Source organism: Triturus cristatus, chromosome 5_2 (genome assembly GCF_964204655.1).
Source record: "Triturus cristatus chromosome 5_2, aTriCri1.1, whole genome shotgun sequence".
In the NCBI taxonomy this organism is placed as follows: Eukaryota; Metazoa; Chordata; class Amphibia; order Caudata; family Salamandridae; genus Triturus; species Triturus cristatus.
The window spans coordinates 1,015,316,647-1,015,330,471 of record NC_140588.1 but is presented as its reverse complement, the minus strand read 5'-3'; the positions used below and the strand labels follow the sequence as shown (position 1 = coordinate 1,015,330,471).

Here is a 13,825-nt window from a genome sequence, read left to right as displayed (position 1 = left end):
GATCTGTGTAGGCCCGATAGTCGTACACGAACACGTCCTGCTCCGTAGTGTGTAACCAATATCACTCCCGCCGACATTCTAAATACACAGGACTCCTCCCCAACCCTGGGATTGGCTATCGGACCGAGGTTGGGGGAGGAGTCCCATGTATTTAGAATGTCGGTGGGAGTGATACTGGTTACACACTACGGAGTAGGACGTGTTCGTGTACGACTATCAGGCCTACACAGATCCTTTTTGTATGGGCAACGGTGCAATACACTGTTCGACCTTTGAGTATAACACAACATCGTTCTAAACACTTTGATACTCTTGGACCATGGGACATTGCTTGAGGATCTCAAGACAACTTGGAGATATACATAAGAACATACCAATGAAGTTATATACTACTACACATCTGCGATTCTGAACTATTGAAGTCATTGTTTATAAAGTACTTCCTACTAGTGATGCATATGAATATTCTCTTTGCCCTGAGCAAGTTCCCCTTTGGGAATGAAACGCGTTGGCAGGATATCTTATATTTTATGTTTTATTTAAGAAAAGGGAATTATCAGAATAAAGAATATATTTTTTCTAATTATTGGTTCGGATTGGACTTCTTGAGCTGCGCACCCCCATGAATCAGAATATCGTTTGATCTGGAGCACAGTGACGCTACTCAACGGCTGGCACAGGGATAGTTTTGCACAGAGAACTTATAAATAGGAACTGGCACGAGGTGCTGCATAGGAGGTCCGCCGTTGTTGTTTTTGAAAATTCGGCACATGCTTTGACGCCTTGTGAAGCAATTGAAAAAGCTCCGGTCCCAGGGGCTCCTTTTGTAGACAGTGGTCCATGTTTTGACAATACTTGCCATCATTTTGTAAAAAATAGTGCAGATCTTTGCATGTGGGTTTGACTTGAATACGTCCATTTGAGTGCAGTGAACATGTTTCGCCTCTCTGTTGATAGTTCCTAATTGAGCTCTAATCTTCTCTTATTTGGAGATCAAGGAATTTCCAGACATTAAAATCATGCTTGGGTGTTAACAATAAATTGTAAAGTGAGGGTTTTGTCCTGGTGCCTCCACTCTGCTCTTTAAAAACTCTTCCCCTTTGGCCCATTGTAGAGCCTGGCTCTGCGTTCTCTCCTAAGCCCTTCTTTACTGATATTTTGCTACCAGTGTTCAGGAGCAGAAGCAGGTGAAAGGCACCCAGGGTCTTGGTGAATGCGACAAAGGCAGACAAAACAGGCCTACCCTCATGGGTGAGGTACAGTCGCAAAGAGCAAGCCTTGCACCCTTGTGGACGAAGCAGAGAAAGTCAACCCAAGCCTAGCGGCCTCCTTGTCTCCGGCACAAGCAGACAAAAATATGTCTGAGCTCCACATGGATGCAATTTTCTGGCTCGTCTTTGTCATTTGGCGCCGAGCAAATGGTGAGGCCTGCGCAGATGGCTTTGTTATGTTATGTTAAAAGTTTTTATAAAGCGCTCGTACACCAAACGGTTTCATGACGCTAAGAACTTTGAAGAACTGACTAAGAACTTTGAAGAACTGACTGTAAGCCATAGGGGCTTTATGCTTACTGGAGATGCCTCATTCACTGATAGCAGAATACAGAAAAAAGGCAGTTGTGGCTTCTTAGTGGAGCTGGTCAAGGCAGAGGGGGCACGTGGTTCTGCTTTTAGGCACCAATGGAGGGCAGTAGGGCACACAAAATCGTGGCTGCTTTTAGTTTTTGAATTCTTTGAAATCGCAAATCCTGAATTTAATTCTGTGTTCATCGAGCCCTAGTTTTATGCTTCGACTGGAGACACTGCCGTACAATAGACATGTGCGCAGTTGCTTCCAGCGACCATCTGACCATGTAGAGGGAAATCCTAGCCGTATGTGACTTTTTACAGTCTATACATTAAGAGTTTGCTGTTCACCATCACAGACCTACATTTCCAACACTCAAGCCATTGCTCTTTGGATTCTGGATCTCTAACATTAATTTTTGTTTCTCTCTTTTTAGAGGATCTGCTGCTTAAAGTCCTGTCCATCACTTCAAAGTATAACCTTCCGCCAGAGATGAGAAGGTGAGCGCGGGTGAAATTTGAACCAATGGCATCGTTTAATTGTATAATTATAGACGGCTCTTAGCGTCTTTGGTGATAATGTGATTCCAAAATGCACATGTGCTGAGCATCATCACAGGCATGTGTGGGCTTCAAGGTTCATGTCAGCGGAGTGGTATCTTTGTGACGTGCCCATGGTTCCTCTTGAGTGTTTCTATGCCCCATCTCTTAAGCAAGCGGCAGCCAGGCGGGTGTTCCCATCATTGGGAAGAGCAGTCTTCCATTGAGCTTCTCCACTCCTTTCAGTTCCCCATTTTTAGGGATCACGATGGCATCATTTTAAGTCTGATTAGTGGGGTGCTTGGACCATTAATGAAGAACATCTTACATTCTATGCTCACTTTAAGTCCTGCATCCTTCAGCCTTAGACCTATTTAACTTTGATATATTCAACCATTGGCTTGAGACACTGCCAATCACATCTTTCATCAGTTGACAGGAGTGTTTCAGTCTCATCCTGTTTGTTTTTGCTCTTTGGGTCTGCCCTTTCACCTCGATTGGAAGGTATGAGAGCAGTTTTACATCAGAAATCAGTTGGCAAGGAGCCCAGGGGCATTGGGGAGCACATGCTGACAAAAGCATATAAAATAAGACATGCCACAGGAATTAAAGCAACACTCCTTCCTTGTGTATGCCGCATTGCAGATACTTTTGTTTACGCTTCAGTAGAAGAAGTGTGACATTTGTACAGTACACACACACGCCCAAACTGTGCGTCACTCAAACGGCAGCAGGTGTTTGTTTTTACGGTCTTTGCACTTCCCAGGCAGCTGATGAATCTGTGTGCGTCAAGGCTTTTCCGCATTGATGCCAGCCAGTCTATGATACAAGCGTTTCCATGTTTTCCGCATATTTTTCGTGCCTTTTCTTAACTAACTAAAGGTAGTTGAGTACGTGCCAGCTGTGTCACAATTAAGATGGTCAAACATTGCGCAACATTGCTGAGATTTTGTGTGAAGGAGCGGGTCTCTGTGCCCGATGTCCTCTGCCCACCTGCTGTCTGTTTTCAAGAAGCTAAATCGTCTAATCCCACTCTTCTGACAAAGCGTCACCCTTGGCTCACGCTCTGTGCGTCACCCTTGCCTCACGCTCTGTGCGTCACCCTTGCCTCACGCTCTGTGCGTCACCCTTGCCTCACGCTCTGTGCGTCACCCTTCCCTCACGCTGTGTGCGTCACCCTTCCCTCACGCTCTGTGCGTCACCCTTGCCTCACGCTCTGTGCGTCACTCTTGCCTCACGCTCTGTGCGTCACTCTATCCCTCACGCTCTGTGCGTCACCCTTCCCTCACACTCTGTGCGTCACCCTTGCCTCACGCTCTGTGCGTCACCCTTGCCTCACGCTCTGTGCGTCACCCTTGGCTCACGCTCTGTGCGTCACCCTTGCCTCACGCTCTGTGCGTCACCCTTGCCTCACGCTCTGTGCGTCACCCTTGCCTCACGCTCTGTGCGTCACCCTTCCCTCACGCTCTGTGCGTCACCCTTGCCTCACGCTCTGTGCGTCACCCTTGCCTCACGCTCTGTGCGTCACCCTTCCATCACGCTCTGCACATTGGTCACTCCCTCCCTGTTAACCTGTTTAGAGTTTTGTTAACTTTTTCATGATAATGCATAGAACCTAAAAGTGCTCCACAGGGCATCTGTTCTGTGTGACTTTTGTGAAGTCACCATCTTGAGATTTTGGTTTGATGTTTGGGAAATGCATTTTATTAGCTTGATATTTCAGCATGGAAAACGCTTTTTGGTGCCCACAAGACGTTAGCAGGGAATGGACCAGCGATCAACCATTCCATTGTCCAGCCTTACCTGCCGAATAGATGGCTGCGCTCAGACGATCTGCATCTGGTCGGCGTTCCCAGGATTAAGAAAGCCAGAAGTGGCGGTCGTCTATTCTCTTATAATGCCACTAGGCTGTGGAACACCCTCCCTCTCTGCCAACGGAGGGAACCCAGCCATCTGGCCTTTCGGAAACTTCTAAAAACTTGGCTCTTCCCTTAAGTGTTGCTATGATGTTTTCTCGGTTTACTGCCTTCAGCGCTGGGATGCCCCTGGGTAGCTACGCGCTTAATAAATGCCGTTCCATTAATAAAGGCGGTTTCATTTAACCAAGAATGTTAAAGCGTGAGATGGGTGCGATTCAATTCGGCTACTGAAGACCCGGATGAGTACAAAAAGCATGCACGCCACTACCAATCAGTCATTTATAAAGAGCGGCAAATCACCCGTAACCGTAAGGGGCTCCAGGCGCTGTGGACTGAGCACACAGACGCTCTCCTACCTCTCTGTGTAGCCACTGAGACATCTGTAACTCCGAGTGTCTCGTGTTTACAACACAAGTTGCTATTTTCGGCCCCAACATCCTTTTTACTTCAGCTGAGCTCACACAGACACTATCCCACTTAGCTGTCTCAGACAAGACCCAAAAGCCCTTACCCGCAGACTCTGGGGAGTTTCTACCCAGTGCTTCACTTCACGATACCCTGTTCCTTGACGCCTCTTTCAAGCATGCTTTTCTTTTTTGTTTGGGACTGAGGGTCATTCACATAAAGACCCTGCAGACCGCTAGCATGAACCCCCTGGCAAACGTCGCTGGTGGCCCAGTGCGTTTCCTGGCTGTGGAAAGCCAGGGCACTGTTTCAGGAAGGCCTCATTGGAAGGGGGCCCTCCGTTTCCAACGAGGCCTCCCTGAAACGTGGGGAGGCCCTTAGGCATTTGTTTCCCACCGGACCAGGAGAGAGCACTCACCTGCTCCTTTCAGCCATGCCAGTGAGGAGTCTGTGACATGAGCCAGTGACTGACAGACACACTACGGAGGGGTGTGGGTGTCGGCAGTTGGCACCAATGGGGTTAAACCTCAGCGAGCGTCGCATTGCGCGCTGTTAAACCACAGTAAGAAAAACTATTGTGCACTAACCTCAGTGAGCCACCCATTGCACACTGTTACTGTTAAACCACAGTGAGCATCCATTGCGCGCTGTTAAATATCAGTGAGTAACCCATTGTGCACTGTCAAACCTCAGTGAGTCACCCATTGCGCTCTGTTAACCTCCGTGAACCACCGGTTGCACACTGTTAAACCACAGTGAGCACTCATTGTACGCTGTTAAACCTCAGTAAACATCGATTGCGCACTGTTGAATCACAGTGAGTAACCGATTGTGCGCTGTTATACCACAGTGCGCCACCCATTGCTCACCGTGAAACCACAGTGATCGCCCATTGCATGCTGTTAAACCCCAGTGAGCATCCATTGTGCGCTGTTAAACCTCAATGAGCATCCATTGTGCGCTGTTGAACCTTAGTGAGCATCCATTGCGTGCTAAGTCACAGTGAGCATCCATTGTATACTGTTGAACCTCAGTGAGCACCCATTGCACGTTAAACCTCAATGAGCATCCATTGCGCGCTGTTAAACCTCAATGAGCATGCATTGCGTGCTGTTAAACCTCAGTGAGCATCTATTGCGCGCTGTTAAACCTCAATGAGCATCCATTGCGCGCTGTTAAACCTCAGTGAGTATCTATTGCTCGCTGTTAAACCTCAATGCGGTACAAAAGGGGGTGGTGATGGACGGAGCATCAGAGCCAATCAAACACTCACACCCAGTCAACAGATCTGGGTTTGATCCATCACCGTTCTTTAGCCCACTCTGCCACCCCAGTTAAGACATGGCCATATGCAAATCAGTCTGACCCTGTGCCTCATGGGAACAGTCCAGCCCGAACTGCCAAGCCATGCCTTCCCTCAATGAGCATCCATTGCGCGCTGTTAAACCTCAGTGAGCATCTATTGCGCGCTGTTAAACCTCAATGAGCATCCATTGTGCGCTGTTAAACCTCAGTGAGCATCCATTGTGCGCAGTTAAACCTCAGCGAGCATCCATTGCGCGCTGTTAAACCTCAATGAGCATCCATTGTGCGCAGTTAAACCTCAGCGAGCATCCATTGTGCGCTGTTACACCTCAGCGAGGATCCATTGTGCGCTGTTCAACCTCCGCGAGCATCCATTGCGCGTTGTTCAACCTCAGTGCTGTTAATCCCATTAAGGGCATGTTGATCATAGGTGGGCGTTAGTTTTAGTTTTTAACAGTTTTGCCACATTCACGCTGGATGTTTTTCTCAGACAGTATTGATAGAATTCGTTTGTGGCTGTTTTGTAAGTTTCCCAAAAAATAAAAACCTCATTAAATAACAAGATTTCTCAGACCACATAAGACAGCATACGTTCTGGTAAAATGACTTTGAGACGCTTTCCAAAAAGCGCCTCGAAGCAATAGTGATGGCAGAATGGGCACCAGCAGCAAAGGTGTAGGGGCACACTGCGAAAAAGTGTGGCCAGAAACAAAGGACAATCAGGGCCGGCTTTAGGGCAGTGCGGCTGGTGTGGCCGCACCGGGCGCTGACCTGTGGAGGGGGGCGCTGTGACCTCAGGGGGGCGCTGTGCTTAGCAAGATCTTATGAGAGGAGAGATAAGGGGCACTTTTGCAGGTAGTAGTGAGAGAATCCGAGGAGGCGGTCATGGGACGTGGGGGTGCCAAAACTGATGTTCGCACCGGGCGCCACCAGCGCTAAAGCCGGCCTTGACGATAATTGAACAGGGAGGGTCCTTCTCACTAGAAACTAAGCGTGAAAGCCAGAGACTGCTTCTCTGTATGGACATGGACAGACTGGTAGGGAGAGCTCAGTTCCAAACAGGCTGGTGCTGCTCAAAGCACAGTATGCCAATAATAGACACAGGGTGCTGCCGACGGCCCAGGCCCGACAGCCTTCCTTATAAACCAGCTTAGCGCACAATTGTTAGGAGTGTCCTGAATCTTAAGTCCGGTGTGAGTGACTTGCCCAGTCCAGGGTATTTTATGTCTGATACTTGTATTCCTGTGCAGTGTTTTAGTGGGATGGGAAAGGTGGTGTGGGGAGTCCCTGAAAGGGGTGTGGCCCAAGAAGCTTAACTAGAAATCCTGTCCAAGAGGCATGGTCTGTGTAATTAATGACGTGGCTTAAAACATGTAAACCAAACTCCTGTGCATTCCGACGTAAAACAACAACGAAGAGATGCCTAAAGCAAGAGAGACTTGTTGTTCTTGACAGTGCTTGTTAGCTGTATCAGATAAATGATGAGAATACTTTCGTTGTGAGCAATTATAATTGGGAATGTTTCAATTCTGAAAATAAAATACTGCAAATGAAACAGTACTACGGTCTGTGAATGGGCAGTGTCCTAAGAGAGTGCCTGTCACTCCGCCCCTCTCTTGACCCCACTTTCTTCTGCAGTCTCTCACTCTGTTAGACACATCCTTTTTCTCCCCACCTGTCCATCTGCAGATATTACACTTTAACACATTTGCAGTTGGTACATATTGAACCATCATGCTATGTGCTCTGCAGAGAGGCCAAGAATGGGATGTGCATGTAGTCTGCACACCTTGATGTTCCACTCAGAGGCGCTGTGAGAAACTCGCTGCCTTCTGACCCAACTTCAAAGCGGTCACTCATTCACATTCATAAACACCCAGCCGAAACCTGAACGCGCTCAGACGCCCAGAGGTCGCTCGCTTCCAAGTAAGCACTATTCAAGTGTCATATGTTGCGTACGAAATACAGAAACAGAACATTTTGGAACAAAAGCAAATATTCTTGGCGAATATAAGAGGAAGTAAAATATGGGAAATGTAAACAAGGACTGAACGGCTGGAATGCAATAGTTTAAGGGTTTTTACAGTCTTAGGTGAGAAACGGTGATTTTGCCCGAAATGCAAGCGCATGACCCGGTAGGGTCACTTGCAAAGGCGTCTTTTAATGCCTGCTCGGCCTGAGACGGGACAGGAGCCGCCCACTTAAAGCGCTGGCTCTGCATGATCATGTATTACATCGAGGACTTTGGGTAAATGTCTCCAAGCTACGGTCAGGTTTCTGCACACAGTCCGCCTCTGCTCTGAAAGTGGAAACCCACGAATCGTCAGGAAGGGAGCGGGTTCAGACGCTGTCACCCCATATCTGTGCATGGAAAGCGGGGGGGAGGGGGGGGGTTGGTTCTGGCCCCCCGACAATTGACTCAGGCGGGAGACTCGTTGTAACACCTATGATTTATTCAAACATGGTATCTATCGTTGTTTCTACAGCGCCTCCCATACCCCTCACGAGGTTAAAGCGCGTGCCCTCTCTGGAATGCCGATCATGAGGGACGGGTCATCGGAGCCAGTCCGGCGCCTCCAGAACAAGTGTGCGTGCCTCGTGAGAAGCACTGACCCCGGTGGTGCGCTGGCCCCGGGTCACGCTCCCCTGCAGGGCAACACGGTGGTGCAGAAGGGCTGGCCTGACCGGTCGGACTATTCCGGTTTGTTGGCTGTTTGTGGGTCCGTTTTATAATCCGCTGGGCCGGTTTTTGTTGTTGATTTCTCTGATATTAAAACAAACATTGCCTGCCGCAAATCCAAATGGGGTTGTAATGTGGAACAACGCACTCATGCCTTTACAATGCAAACACTAGGGTGACCATATTCCCAAAACAAGCATTGGCATAGCCAATAGGTCTCGCTTTTGGGACCTTATAAGTATTTAGTTATGCAGCACAATATCCTTGGTGCAACAATATCAACCGTTGCATGGCTAAACACTTATAAGGTCCCAAAGGCGAGACCTATTGGCTATGCCAATGCTTGTTTCTTTTGCAGGCATGTATTCCATGTTTATATGCCGGTAGTAATCGTTTTACACTCTAATCTCTGTTGCAACATAAACATATCACTGGATTGCAGCTAAAGCTGCTGGTCCAAACTCTCACTTAACAATATAACTGACACAACTTATGTTATGGGTGAAATTAATGTTCCGGTGGATCAAGAAAAAAATCAGGAAGTATACGTGGTGGGGCTTCTTTTTATGGGTCTCACAACCGGGCGTTGTGTCTGCCATGTTGGGAGGTGCATTAGTTACATGGTGTATTTATATAGGGAAATCTGTACCAGGGAAGACTGAAGGCTCCTGGGACAATGGGACGAGAAAGACCTGCTAGGAAGGTACGGACTATTATCATGCACTGCTTTTACCGTAATACACTTAGGAGGAAATCTGTGCTGGAGTGTTAGGTGGTGTGCTCTTTTACCGCCCTGTGATTGGCTTCCTCGTGGAGTTACTGGTCTGACCACGCCCTCTGACAGCATCTTACCTCTGGGAGTGGTACTGTAAGCAGATTTTCCACGCGCCTCTATACATATTTGCTCCTCTGTTGATGGAGAACAATAATCCAGAAACGTGTGCAGAATGCACACCGCTAACAGCGCCGATATTGACACGCGTTTCTGTACTTGTGTGCCTAAACTAAAGTGTTAACACGCACTGCACTTATCATACCGCATCTGGGAGAAAATGTGTGGTGCAACGACTGCCAATTGTTCTCAAAGCGAGCTAACCTTCCCACAGTGCCTTTTTTTGTTAAACAGCCAACCTCTAGACACATAATCAGTGAAGTCAAAAATTATAAACAAAAAGTTGTGGATGGACCCCGAGTGCGCAGCCAAAGTCAATATCGTGTTCGTCTCTTTTTGATTGTCTGTGTCTGGGTAGGAGACTGTTGCTTGAATGCCAGTGAAGGCAACACTTAATTAAAACAAGCATTGGCATAGCCAATAGGTCTCGCTTTTGGAACCTTATAAGTATATTTACTTTTGCTATAATCGCTGCACGTAATGCGCGGGTGCCGCGATTATAGCAAAAGTAAAGAAATAGATGTTTTTTTCTATTTCTTTTGCAATAACCAAGGCACCCGCGCTTTACGTGCCGCGATTATAGCAAAAGTAAACACACTTATAAGGTCCCAAAAGCGAGACCTATTGGCTATGCCAAGGCTCAAGACACATGAAAAGTGCCATTACCACACATACCACTACCACAAAACTTTAGCAACAAATCACGTGTTGCTGGCATACTACAGTTAATTACATTGCCCCGCTCTTGTTGCCTTACATTACCGCACTGCTGAAAGCTGAAGGAGGGTTTTGGGCAAGTTTTTACGCATTACTGTTGGTGTGTAATAGGACGTCCTCCATGCAACATACAGGCTTTTTCCAATGGGGGATTGGGCTTGTGTTGGTGGTCCAACTGAGTGCATGATGGCCGGGTGTCATTGAAGGACAGTCATACGGCTGTCTTCTCCACGTTTTTTCGAAATCGGATGCTTGCCCTTTTAAACAGAGTGCTGTAATGTCCCGATGTGGGTAATGTTATAGCTTTGGGGTACCAGATTAAATAGGGCAGTCGGCTACAAGAATGCATATTTGTTGTGCACAGTTCACAAATACCACCCCTCGCACTTTCGGCTGGAACAGGAAGTGCTGTATGCAGCGGCTCAACCGCCTTCACTACTATGACTGTAAAATTATAAAGCATGTCCACAAGAGCACTCGCCCTGGTTCGCACACCAACACAAGCCCAATCCCCCATTGGAAAAAGGCTGTATGTTTGCGTGGAGGACGTCCTACTGCACACTAACGCCTACAAACTAGCCCAAAACCCTCCTTCAGCTTTCAGCAGTGCGGCAAGAAGTACTGTAGTATGTAAGTAATGCATGACTGTTACCACAAAGTCATTACCATATGACTTTATAATTCATGCCTTTACAACAAAATTTGTGGTAAAGGCATGCATGGTAATGGCTTCGTGGTTTGTCCCATGTGGTTATGATCGCGTTCAAATGGCTGTTTCCCATCCAAATGCATGACTTCTTCCACACCTCGCAAAATGTTTTTATGCAGCGTGTCTTTACAAGTTGATTCAGTCTTCCAGGCTTCAGTCACTATCCAGGTACCTGACAGGCCTAGTCTTGCAGCCATGGAAACCCTCTTATGCTGCTGGCCAGCTGCCCTGGGCTTGAGTGGGCCATATGATTTTAAGGCCATTAGTAAAGACTCCAGGCGAAGGGTGTGGTAGGTGTTTGTTGCAGCCCTGGCACTCCATATCCACACGGCTGCCCTGCCAAACTTCATCTGCTTAATCTTCGAACGTGATAAAAATTCTTCTATGGAACCCATTGCATACACAGTTCTAAAGTACTATATCCTTCAGGTCTACAAGAACGAACCCAACATGACAGCTTGCTTTGTTTTATTTCTCCTGTTGACTCTGCATCCAAAGACCCTGGCGTTGTAGAACACGCCCCCTCCCTGGGCTGGACAGGCCTTTTATTCCACCAGGCATTTCCCCAAGGGCTGGATCCCTGGGAGACCAGTTTTGAAAGGCCAGGACCACTCCCGGTGCCTCTGTCCCTTCCTCAACTCTACTGCAGGCACAATAAGGCTTCAAGGGAGATAGAGAGGTAGGGGGGAGGTAGAGAGAGGAGAGAAGCAAGGATGGAAAGGGAGAGATTGCCTTAGGCGAGAAGGGAACAGGACTTGTTTGAACTTTTTTGCTAGGGCAGCATCTGGTTCGACAGCCCAGCTATGCCCCCTAACTCGTTTGATTTGCTGTGACAGCCTTGTCATTAGAACTACCTAGGTGATAGTTTGTTTAGTCACATGGCACGTTTGTCACATGCCATGTTGAAGATTGCTGCCCCTGCTTATGAGGCCATTTCAAATCACCTATCATAATCAGTTATATGGTTGTCAGCTTTTTGTTGTATCTGATGCAGACCCTGTGCTTAGCTCTTTGTTGTATCTGATGCAGGCCCTGTGCTCAGCTCTTTGTTGTATAGGATGCAGGCCCTGTGCTCAGCTCTTTGTTGTATCTGATGCAGACCCTGTGCTTAGCTCTTTGTTGTACATGATGCAGACCCCGTGCTCAGCTCTTTGTTGTACATGATGCAGACCCCGTGCTCAGCTCTTTGTTGTATCTGATGCAGACCCTGTGCTCAGCTCTTTGTTGTATCTGATGCAGACCCTGTGCTCAGTTCTTTGTTGTATAGGATGCAGACCCTGTGCTCAGTTCTTTGTTGTATAGGATGCAGACCCCGTGCTCAGCTCTTTGTTGTATAGGATGCAGACCCTGTGCTCAGCTCTTTGTTGTATATGATGCAGACCATGTGCTCAGCTCTTTGTTGTATCTGATGCAGACCCTGTGCTCAGCTCTTTGTTGTAAAGGATGCAGACCCTGTGTTCAGCTCTTTGTTGTATAGGATGCAGACCCTGTGCTTAGCTCTTTGTTGTACATGATGCAGACCCTGTGTTCAGCTCTTTGTTGTATAGGATGCAGACCCTGTGCTCAGCTCTTTGTTGTACATGATGCAGACCCTGTGCTCAGCTGTTTGTTGTATCTGATGCAGGCCCTGTGCTCAGCTCTTTCTTGTATAGGATGCAGACCCTGTGCTCAGCTCTTTGTTGTATCTGATGAAGGCCCTGTGCTCAGCTCTTTGTTGTATAGGATGCAGACCCTTCGCTCAGCTCTTTGTTGTATCTGATGTAGGCCCTGTGCTCAGCTCTTTGTTGTATCTGATGCAGGCCCTGTGCTCAGCTCTTTGTTGTATAGGATGCAGGCCCTGTGCTCAGCTCTTTGTTGTATAGGATGCAGGCCCCGTGCTCAGCTCTTTGTTGTATCTGATGCAGGCCCTGTGCTCAGCTCTTTGTTGTATCGGATGCAGGCCCTGTGCTCAGCTCTTTGTTGTATATGATGCAGACCCCGTGCTCAGCTCTTTGTTGTATATGATGCAGACCCTGTGCTCAGCTCTTTGTATAGGATGCAGACCCCGTGCTCAGCTCTTTGTTGTATAGGATGCAGGCCCTGTGCTCAGCTCTTTGTTGTATCTGATGCAGACCCTGTGCTCAGTTCTTTGTTGTATAGGATGCAGACCCCGTGCTCAGCTTTTTGTTGTATATGATGCAGACCCTGTGCTCAGCTCTTTGTTGTATAGGATGCAGACCCTGTGCTCAGCTCTTTGTTGTATATGATGCAGACCCTGTGCTCAGCTCTTTGTTGTATCTGATGCAGGCCCTGTGCTCAGCTCTTTGTTGTAAAGGATGCAGACCCTGTGTTCAGCTCTTTGTTGTATAGGATGCAGACCCTGTGCTCAGCTCTTTGTTGTACATGATGCAGACCCTGTGTTCAGCTCTTTGTTGTATAGGATGCAGACCCTGTGCTCAGCTCTTTGTTGTACATGATGCAGACCCTGTGCTCAGCTGTTTGTTGTATCTGATGCAGGCCCTGTGCTCAGCTCTTTCTTGTATAGGATGCAGACCCTGTGCTCAGCTCTTTGTTGTATCTGATACAGGCCCTGTGCTCAGCTCTTTGTTGTATAGGATGCAGACCCTTTGCTCAGCTCTTTGTTGTATCTGATGCAGACCCTTTGCTCAGCTCTTTGTTGTATCTGATGCAGGCCCTGTGCTCAGCTCTTTGTTGTATCTGATGCAGGCCCTGTGCTCAGCTCTTTGTTGTATAGGATGCAGGCCCTGTGCTCAGCTCTTTGTTGTATAGGATGCAGGCCCTGTGCTCAGCTCTTTGTTGCATCTGATGTAGGCCCTGTGCTCAGCTCTTTGTTGTATCGGACGCAGGCCCTGTGCTCAGCTCTTTGTTGTATATGATGCAGACCCCGTGCTCAGCTCTTTGTTGTATATGATGCAGACCCTGTGCTCAGCTCTTTGTTGTATAGGATGCAGACCCCGTGCTCAGCTCTTTGTTGTATAGGATGCAGACCCCGTGCTCAGCTCTTTGCTGTATATGATGCGAACCCCGTGCTCAGCTCTTTGTTGTATAGGATGCAGACTCTGTGCTCAGCTCTTTGTTGTATAGGATGCAGAC

General features: G+C 47.9%; 1 protein-coding gene across 7 annotated transcripts in view; it reads left to right on the top strand.

Annotated features, from left to right (window-relative positions):
• The window catches only part of ST3GAL4 (ST3 beta-galactoside alpha-2,3-sialyltransferase 4), a 352,906-nt gene that overhangs the window by 285,315 nt on the left and 53,766 nt on the right, over positions 1 to 13,825 (top strand). For all 7 annotated transcript variants that reach the window (XM_085608300.1, XM_085608297.1, XM_085608296.1 and 4 more), the window contains one exon: positions 2,003 to 2,066. In XM_085608300.1, the coding sequence (XP_085464426.1) occupies positions 2,003 to 2,066 (64 nt within the window). The remainder of the gene's footprint in view (positions 1 to 2,002; positions 2,067 to 13,825) is intronic.